This window comes from Leptodactylus fuscus, chromosome 11 (assembly GCF_031893055.1).
Source record: "Leptodactylus fuscus isolate aLepFus1 chromosome 11, aLepFus1.hap2, whole genome shotgun sequence".
In the NCBI taxonomy this organism is placed as follows: domain Eukaryota; kingdom Metazoa; phylum Chordata; class Amphibia; order Anura; family Leptodactylidae; genus Leptodactylus; species Leptodactylus fuscus.
In genome coordinates, this window is record NC_134275.1 from 273,188 (window position 1) to 283,803 (window position 10,616).

The window sequence follows — 10,616 nt, forward strand, 5'->3', positions numbered from 1 at the left end:
GTACACACAAGGAGTGCCATAAAGACGCTCATCCCCAATAGCCACAAGGGTTGTCTATCATGAGACAATCTAACTTTTTAACTTTTAACTTTTTAACTTTTTTTTTTAACTTTTTTGGTAGAGTTGGAAGGGACCTCAAGGGCCATCGGGTCCAACCCCCTGCGAGTGCAGGTTTTCCTAAATCATCCCAGCTATATGTTTCTCCAGATTCCGCTTGAAGATTTCCATTGATGGAGCGCCCACCACCTCCCGTGGCAGCCTATTCCACTCTCTCACTCCCCTCACTGTCAGAAAGTTTTTCCTAATGTCTAATCTGTATCTCTTTCCCTTTCGTTTCATCCCATTGCTTCTTGTACTTCCTTGTGCTAATGAGAATAGGGGAGATCCCTCTGCACTGTGACTACCTCTCAGATATTTGTAGACTGCTATTAAATCTCCCCTCAGCCTTCTCTTCTGCAAACTAAACAATCCCAGTTCTTTTAGCCGCTCCTCATAGGACATGGTTTGCAGACCTTCCACCATTTTGGTTGTTCTTCTCTGGACTTGCTCCAATATATCTAACCAATATAATCTATGTTAGCTTATCATTGGTTTGTAAGGGGCGTTCTGTAATTTTCACTCAAAAGATCACAATTAGAGATGAGCGAGTAGTATTTGATCGAGTAGGTATTTGATAGAATACTACGGTATTCGAAATACTTGTACAGTGTATAGCATTCGGCCAATGCTGGTTCTTCAGCAGGCTCTTCTTTGCTATTCAGGGGAGCTGGCAGCGTGATGTTACGAGGGAGCATGTTTTCTCATAGGAATGTAATGACCAGCGTTGATTGGCCAGTGTACAGCATTCAGCCAATCAACGCTGGTTCTGCCGGAGGCTCATCTGTGAGAAGGCGGAGTCTAAGATCGGGCCACAGCAGTCTCCATTGTGATCCAATCTTAGACTCCGCCTCCTCACAGTCGAGCCTCCGGCAGAACCAGCGTTGATTGGCCAAATGCTATACACTGCAGGACGAGTAAGGGCTGGTTCAAATTAGCGCTTGCCTCCCATCCGTAAGGAGGACTTCCCCCCGAACGGAATATCAGCGCAACTGCAAGTGCTGTGCAGTTAAACCACACAGACCCGTTATAGTCTCTGGGGTCCGTGCGCTTTAACTGCACAGCGCTCCTCCTAAACACTCTCCTCCTGCTACTCATGGACTTGGTGACGCTCCTAATAGTGGTCTCCCCTGAACCCGGAATTTTTTTCCCATAGACTATAATGGGATTTGATATTCGATCGAGTAGTGGAATACTGAGGCTCTACTGGAAACGAATATCAAATCTCGAATATTTCACTACTCGCTCATCTCTATTCACAATCACTAAAGAACTATTTTAATAAAGTATCTTGATCTTTGTATCTTATATTTTTCCCTTCTTTTCTCATTTCAGCCATGGCAATAAAGAAGTCTTTTCTTGTCGAGGGATACAACTGGCTGTGGAATGGTTTCTTGAGAAAGGACATAAGGATATTACTGTGTTTGTGCCTGCATGGAGAAAAGAACAGTCTCGACCTGATGCCCCCATCACCGGTAAATCCACTTACTAGATCTCTGCATAAAATAAGCCATTTAGATAGATGGGGTCACCTGAATCATTTACCACTTGTGACTCCAAGCTACTGTCGCTGAAATATCGCTGACACAACAATGACAGACCCCCTTTTAAACGCTTTCCTTTAATACCCCAATATGGTTACCGTGTGACGTGTCATAGGAGATGGTGTATGGTCTTGGAGAAGTTTTATTTGACTATTATACTTGGGAACCATTGAGAAGAAGTTGTAACCTCCAAACCTTGCTCAGTAGTTCCATGTCATGAGGTTGGTGATACATATGTGTATGGTACTTTTTTTTCCCTTAGATCAAGAGATTCTCAGGAAATTGGAAAAAGAGAAGATTTTGGTCTTTACTCCATCCCGCAGGGTGCAGGGCCGCAGAGTGGTTTGCTACGATGACCGCTTTATAGTGAAGCTGGCCTTTGATTCTGATGGTATCATTGTGTCCAATGACAACTACAGAGACCTCCAGAATGAAAAACCTGAGTGGAAGAAATTTATTGAGGAAAGACTTCTTATGTATTCATTTGTCAATGACAAGTAAGTGTGTGAAATGTAATATTACACATCTAATAGCAAATAGGTGCTTGCTAATGGTTCATGTGATCAAGTACAAAGAGAGTTCAGGTTCCGGACTCTGTTCACACCTTTGTGGTTTTTTGTAGTATGCTTTTTGTTAGGAAAAAACATTGAAAACAATCTCAATGCAACAAAAAACTTAGGCAGGCTGGATTCACTTCTTTGCTGGAGTCTCTGTAAACTTCATGGCAGTGACCAACAATATTGGTGGATGAAAAAGTGCTGCAAACTTGTTTCAGTTTAAAAGAGACCCCTGACGGATCCCGTTCTAGTCAATAGGGTCTGCCAGGCACTGTTGGTGTCCACTGTTTTGCAGATGTGAGCATAGCATTGGCAGTGCCAAACAATATGGAATGTGTCTGCTGTTTATTTATAATGTAAAAGACAAATCTGAGCACAACATAAGGCAGATCCATCAGTTAAAGGGGTATCCCAGTTATAACAAGTTACCCCATATCTTCTTGTCATAACTGGGGTGCAATACTGGAATACCCCTTTAAGAACCGTATTTACTTATACTATGTAAAACTCCCTAATTGTTTTCTGACGAAATTCACTTTGTTTCCAGGTTTATGCCCCCCGATGATCCTCTTGGAAGGCATGGACCTAGCTTGGAAAATTTCCTGCGTAAAAAGCCTGTTGTACCGGAACATAAGAAACAACCTTGTCCATACGGTAAGCAGAAGCTACCTCACCTTATATAATCTTCTTATTGTGTGGGGAATGATGACGATAGAAACTGAAGACACAACATGCTTCTTACCATGAACTATAGTACAAGTAGTGCAGAAATCCTAGGACAAAAATCTGCATTCACAGAATCTAAAAATTGCCATTGTGTTGTGTGATCACGTAAGCGGTGGCTTTATTCTGATTTTGCATTTACAACCATTAGACAAGTATCAGGCCGCAGCCTCTTAGTAGTCGTAGAGTGGATTTTAGGGGGACGATGTAACGTTTGGTCCCAGTGGTCCAGTAGGTGGTCTTCGGTGACATGCTGTGAAGAGGCACACAGTCTTCGTGTTTTATACATTTCACAATCTAATTGTTTTCTCCATTCAGGAAAAAAATGTACTTATGGGCACAAATGCAAATACTACCATCCTGAGCGGGCGAACCAACCTCTGAGGTCAGTGGCAGACGAGCTCCGTATAAGTGCTAAGCTGTCCGCTGTAAAGACAATGAGCGAAGGTGCCCTGGTCAAGTGTGGAACTGGGCCATCTAATTCCAAGGCAGATGGGTGCATCGAAGCCAAACGTATAGCCCCCAAAAGACAGTCTGACCCAAGTATTCGTTCAGCAGCAGTAGAACCAGAGCAGAGACTTTCAGCAGCTCGTAAGTCAGAGGCCAACTCCGTGCCGTCCCTTGTGTCTGCCTTGAGTGTTCCGACCCTGCCGCCTCCTAAGAGCCACGCTGTAAGTGCTTTAAACACTCGCTCAGCTAGTAGTCCAGTACCGGGGTCATCACAGTTCTCCCACCAGAAATCCTCGCTAGAACACATGGCCAGTGTACACTACCCACCAATTTTGGTGACCAACAGCCACGGCAATTCTGTGAGCTACACTGAGGATTATCCAAAATACGAGTCCCTAGGAGACCACGGTTATTACTCAATGCTTAGTGACTTCTCAAACTTAAGCATAAGTAGCATGCACAGCTCAGACTACTACACCTCCGAACAGGACCGTGCAGGTTTTTCCAGGAACTCCAGCCCATGTCCAGACAGCTGCATGAGCCACACCAGTAGCGATTCCTACTCTTCTTACAGTGACCTCTATTTGGGCATCACAGAACAAGGTCATGAGGATACCATGAAGCCTCAAAGGCCTCCACAGAGTAGGCTACAACCTTTTGTACATGGCTATCATGAAGCACTTACTCGAGTGCAGAGCTATGGGCAAGAAGAACCCATGCAAATGCCTCGTAAACAGTCATCTTCACACTTGGCTCTTCACATACAACATCCACTGGTAGGAGCAAGGTCCAGTTGCCCAGGAGATTACCCCGCACCGGAGAGTATGCACCCCACCGCCAATGCTCAACCTGGTAGAGCTTTAGTCATGACCCGAATGGATAGCATATCTGACTCTCGTCTTTACGAAAGCAACCCTATGCGGCAAAGGAGACCGCCATTGTGCCGCGAGCAGCATGCCAGCTGGGATCCTTTACCGTGCCCCACAGACTCTTACAACTATCACTCCTACCCACTGAGCAATAGTCTGATGCAGCCTTGCTATGAACCCGTGATGGTAAGGAGTATGCCCGAGAAGATGGAGCAACTCTGGAGGTCGCCACACTGGCCTGTCATGGGCAGCGAACCCAGAGAGCAACATATCATCCCCGAACATCAGTATCAGACGTACAAGAACTTGTGCAACATCTTCCCGCAGGGCGTGGTGCTCTCGGTCATGGAGAAGAACCCGCATATGACGGACGCGCAGCAGCTCGCGGCTGTCATCGTGTCGAAGTTGAGATCAGGTCATCAACACTGTTAACTCGCACTTATATTGTCTGGACAATAGTATCTATTGATCAAGTTGCCTGAATAAAACCTGGCAGTGTTCTACACATTTTTTGCTTACTTGGATGACCTAGCGATTAGTTTTCAGCCACCAAGTAATCTATAGATGGACACCAGAAACTTTTACTGTATTTATTTTTTTTTACGCTACACTTTGTGATCTTTTACAGCATTCCCGGAGGAGTGCATATTTTATTGTATAGATATATTTATCCCTGCTAAACCTGCATGACAGGTTAAACCTCAGTTCCTTGGGGGGTAAGGTCGCCCGCTCCTATTCTTAATGAAGAGGATGGACGGGCGGGTTAAGCTCTCTGATGCTGGAGTTCCCAGCAGATCATCAAAGCACATGAGTTGCTTGCGTTACGTCGTCTCTTCAGCTGTCCATAGACGCACCTATCACATTGTTAGCAATTATATTGCATGCCGACTCGTGTACTTGCAGTTTAATTCAATATTAATGTGTATAGAGATAGAGGTCTCTATCTCTCTGTGTACAGTTTTATCTCGACCTAGTGATTGACAGACAAAGATAAGACGTCTTGGCTTGACTGCACAATGACACTGTATTCCTGGCCACTTGGATCACACTACAGATTTTCTACGTACAGTAGATATACATCTGGGTTTTTCGGCTTCTGCCATGACAAATCGTCCGTCGTACCTCAGTAATAGCCATATGCCTCTAAATGCAACCACTCAATGAATTTGCCAGAAATGTTACCTATGGCCTATCTATTGTAAGGGACCGAATGAAAATGATTTTGTAAAATAGACGGGACGTACAAGTTGTAAAATCCTGACATACTGGAAAGACACGCTGATCTCGCGCTACGTCACGGCTGTATCCACCACTGTGGAGAATTAGATTTTGGAGGGGTATTAGGGCTCGTTCACATGGGGCAAGAGGGGGCGGATTCTTACGCCGAATCTACGTCATAATCCGCCCCCTCACAATAGAGGTCCATGTAGATCGCTAGCTTTCTTTTTTCCATGAGCGGTATGTTCCAGCTCACGGAAAAAAGAAACGAGCTGCCTTTTCTTCAGGCAGATTCTGTGGCTGATTCAGCCACAAGAGCACCCTCCGGACTAGGCCCATTCATTTGGGCCTACTCCAGAGGGGGAAGCCGCAACAGTCGTGGCAGGCGCATTTTGGTCCTATTCTAACGCGGCTTCCCGCATCAGAATCAGGACCAAAATACGCGGTCCCGTGCGAACGAGGCCTTATGGTCTGTGGTTTGTGTGTCATGGCATAAACTCTTACTAATGGAGTTGGTGGGGGAGGAGGGGGATGAAGCTGAGAATATTGTAGAATATTTCCTACGATGATGGGGAATCTAGTTTGTACGCCTGCATTATTTTTTTTTCTTAAATCTATTTTCACGTTTGATGATTTCTGAAATAGATTTGTAAATGTCAGTGATGTTGGGTGTGAGTCACCGGAGAGAGGCAGCATTGCCATTCAGTGACAGCCATCGGTAAGGTATTGCTCTGCATACAATAGGTGGAACTGGCATTCCCACTTCTTCTTCTTCTTTCCAGCAGGTACTGGATTACTCTCTCTGGGTATTTTCTATGATACTCCAGATGGCGTTCCCTGGCCAGGCGATTTCTTGTGTTTTGCTGCACTCAGGTTGCTGACCCTTACTTAGCACTATCTTTATTTAATTTTTTTTAAGGAACCCATATTGTATAATAGTTTCAAGATGTCGAGGCCGCTCACAGCCAGGGTCCTGGCGCTGTGGACTTTTTAGTCGGCTTCAGTTTTTTCATGAAAGTGTAGAAGGGCCAAGCTTCGAGCCCTTTTGTTTCTTCATGAGAAGGTGATAACTGCCTACATGTTTCTTACTGTGAAACAAACGGAACGTCAGGCTGCCGTCAGGGTTTTCTCTGGCTTTCTGAGGAACGGGGTCTTCGGCTGCTCTAATGTTGTTCGTCCCCCTTGTTAGATCTTAGTGGCGCTCTAACGCCCACATTGCATGGCAGCCATCGGATCTAAGAATATTACAAAGTGCTTCTACTTTCTAGCAGGGGTAGGGAACCTTCGGCGCTCCAGCTGTTGTAAAACTACCACTTGTTCTGCTGTTCATGGAAGCGAATGGAGCATGTTGGGAGTTGTAGTTTTGCAGCAGCTGGATTGCTGAAGGTTTCCGGCTCCTGGGTTATATAACATGCGACCAAAGTCTGGGGCAGAGGCGCTGCAGGCTCGCTAAACACAATACAACTTTTAGTAGGCAAATATATAGAAAAAACTCAAGTGGTGATGCAAAGCTGCATTGCTGTCAAAGACGGCCTGAAACCACAGCAAAACTGGCATGTTAGAAATCTGTGACAAATACAGGAAAATGAGTTGCGGCCGTATTCCTACAACATACATATGGTGTTTTGTAAAACCTAAACCCTATTGTTTTGCAGCAGATTCCACAATCCATCCATGTTAGTAATAGACATTACCTTTCCCTTACCATAGACTGCAGCACTTTCAGATTCTTGAACCAGAACGTTTCTGCCGCTCTCCCTGAAATGAACCGTTAGGGTCTGTTCACACATTGTGGATTTTCCATCCAGATTTGCAAGACAAGTTTTACAGTTCTAGCCAAGTGGATGAGTCTTTAATAAATGTCATCCACATGCTATGGAGGAGACAAATCTGCACCGAAAGTGACGTGATGCAGATATTATTAAATCCACCGCGTGTCGGTACTTTTTTGCATGTTTTCTATGTAGATTTTACATTTTCCAAAGCAGGGCATGTAAACGGCTCATCTCAGAGCACCCTTAGGGTAAGTTCACAAGGGGGGGTTTTGGTCAGGATTTTGAGGCTGTATCTGCCTGATCGATATCAATGGGAGCAGGTCAGGTCTTTTTTCTGGGAGACGTTTCTTCTAGTTCCTGGAAAAAGAAGTGACATGTTCATTCTTCAGGGCGATATGTCTCGCGAATCCTCCTGAAGACATTGATTGGGCCTAATCCCGAGCAGAGTGTGCGACTAGATGTCCGTGCAGTACACCGGCAGCCAGTCACACCTACTCATATTGTGGTCAGGAACCTGAGGCGGCCTCCACCAAAACGCCCAGTGTGAACTTGCCCTAAAACAGCAAGTGTAGGGAGGGCGCCGCAGTCCGAGCCTCTATCTGTAACCCCAAGAGACAACGTAAGACTTTGTAACCCGGCCGTAGTCACAAAAGTACAAACGTGAACATTACCCAATGGGTCATGACCTGCGTCTATACTGAATATATCATTGTAATGGCCATTCATTCACCGAGCCGAGGGCGTTTGCCATGTCCGATGGCGAATAGCATCCCCCATGACCAGTCTGATGCCAGATTGGATTAAGGGCAGCCGAAAAACCCGCCTCACTTGACCAGAATTGACCTTTTGTTTGTTGATACAAATTGTATCTTTTTTTCTTGATTGTATTAAAAAAAAAAAAAAAAAAAAAACAAATGAGGAAAATGTGTGTAAATACGTACGTGTACATAGATGAGCTAAGAAAAACCGTATATACGACAAAGTCTAGAATAGTTCCAGCGACGCATTTTCACTGCTATGTCTGTGACACTATGTGTCACGTTGTTGTAGTCCATGGTGTGGAAGCCACTTCACTGCCATTGTGCCCGCGGCGGCGGCGTTACGGGAGCGGGCAGCAGTGAGGGGGTTAAATAACTCCTTTATGGCTGGGCAATGTAGTTTATAAAGAAACAAGACCTTTTCCAATTCACTTTATTATAAGTATGTGTATAAATCTCTCTGTACAGATGATGCGCAGGTACCCTGCAGATCTTGTCTTCTATTCATAAAGTGTCCGGCGCGCCTGCACACGCTGGGAGCGGCCATTTTGTCGGCTCACGTGTATGCAGCTTATTATTATTATTGATACATAAAGGGCCGCATGTTCACATCCCCTGCAACAAAATGGCCGACTCCATGGTGGATAGACGGCAGGGACACTTTAAGTTGATTTTATGTTCCTAAGTAGGAATCTTAGTATGGGCACTTGGTGTTTTGTAGTATTTTGTATAACGTGCACTGCAAAAAAAAGAAAAAAAAACCTTATTAAATCCCACTGACGCTTGTGTGGCGGTATTTGCTAATGTTTGTATCGTGAAACGTACAGCGCTTGGAATTTTTCTATTTTTCATGTGTTTGTTGCATGAGATGAAGTTGGGTTTTTTTGTTTGTTACGTACAGTAAGTTACTGGCAATCTGGGGTCTGCACCGGGCCGGCGGGACGTTCCATGGGCAAGCTTAGTAGTCTGACATTTCACATAGTAAATGAGAGAATAAGAACTGAATGTGAAGGGTTAACTGTGTCGCCTCACTGGTTGTCGGACTGATCTTTAGGCTTCAGCACCAGCAATGGACTCCACAAGGGGAAAGCTGGGACCATGGGAGGCAACATGATTCTAGATCCAGGCTTGCTAAGGTAAGGCTGTGTTCACATCTGCATTGGACACATTGGAAGGAATAAAGTAGCACAATATGTAGCATGGTTGGTATTCACAATATGGTGGATCCAGGCCTGCATAGCCATAGTTCCATATTATTTCCATCACGTATGGTGGATCCAGGCCTGCATAGCCATATTTCCATATTATTTCCATCACGTATGGTGGATCCAGGCCTGCATAGCCATAGTTCCATATTATTTCCATCACGTATGGTGGATCCAGGCCTGCATAGCCATAGTTCCATATTATTTCCATCACATATGGTGGATCCAGGCCTGCATAGCCATAGTTCCATATTATTTCCATCACAATATGGTGGATCCAGGCCTGCATAGCCATAGTTCCATATTATTTCCATCACGTATGGTGGATCCAGGCCTGCATAGCCATATTTCCATATTATTTCCATCACGTATGGTGGATCCAGGCCTGCATAGCCATAGTTCCATATTATTTCCATCACATATGGTGGATCCAGGCCTGCATAGCCATAGTTCCATATTATTTCCATCACATATGGTGGATCCAGGCCTGCATAGCCATAGTTCCATATTATTTCCATCACAATATGGTGGATCCAGGCCTGCATAGCCATAGTTCCATATTATTTCCATCACAATATGGTGGATCCAGGCCTGCATAGCCATAGTTCCATATTATTTCCATCACAATATGGTGGATCCAGGCCTGCATAGCCATAGTTCCATATTATTTCCATCACGTATGGTGGATCCAGGCCTGCATAGCCATATTTCCATATTATTTCCATCACATATGGTGGATCCAGGCCTGCATAGCCATAGTTCCATATTATTTCCATCACAATATGGTGGATCCAGGCCTGCATAGCCATAGTTCCATATTATTTCCATCACAATATGGTGGATCCAGGCCTGCATAGCCATAGTTCCATATTATTTCCATCACGTATGGTGGATCCAGGCCTGCATAGCCATATTTCCATATTATTTCCATCACATATGGTGGATCCAGGCCTGCATAGCCATAGTTCCATATTATTTCCATCACAATATGGTGGATCCAGGCCTGCATAGCCATAGTTCCATATTATTTCCATCACAATATGGTGGATCCAGGCCTGCATAGCCATAGTTCCATATTATTTCCATCACGTATGGTGGATCCAGGCCTGCATAGCCATAGTTCCATATTATTTCCATCACAATATGGTGGATCCAGGCCTGCATAGCCATAGTTCCATATTATTTCCATCACGTATGGTAGATCCAGGCCTGCATAGCCATAGTTCCATATTATTTCCATCACGTATGGTGGATCCAGGCCTGCATAGCCATAGTTCCATATTATTTCCATCACGTATGGTGGATCCAGGCCTGCATAGCCATAGTTCCATATTATTTCCATCACAATATGGTGGATCCAGGCCTGCATAGCCATAGTTCCATATTATTTCCATCACGTATGGTGGATCCAGGCCTGTGCG

The 10,616-nt window shown here is 44.8% G+C and overlaps 1 protein-coding gene across 1 annotated transcript in view; it reads left to right on the top strand.

The window, feature by feature from the left end:
- The window catches only part of ZC3H12B (zinc finger CCCH-type containing 12B), a 67,150-nt gene extending 61,555 nt beyond the window's left edge, over positions 1–5,595 (top strand). Inside the window, exons 3-6 of the mRNA XM_075260579.1 lie at positions 1,432–1,571; positions 1,903–2,137; positions 2,745–2,851; positions 3,239–5,595. Coding sequence (XP_075116680.1) covers positions 1,432–1,571; positions 1,903–2,137; positions 2,745–2,851; positions 3,239–4,671 — 1,915 coding nt within the window. The 3' untranslated portion in view covers positions 4,672–5,595. The remainder of the gene's footprint in view (positions 1–1,431; positions 1,572–1,902; positions 2,138–2,744; positions 2,852–3,238) is intronic.
- Positions 5,596–10,616: the final 5,021 nt, after the last annotated feature.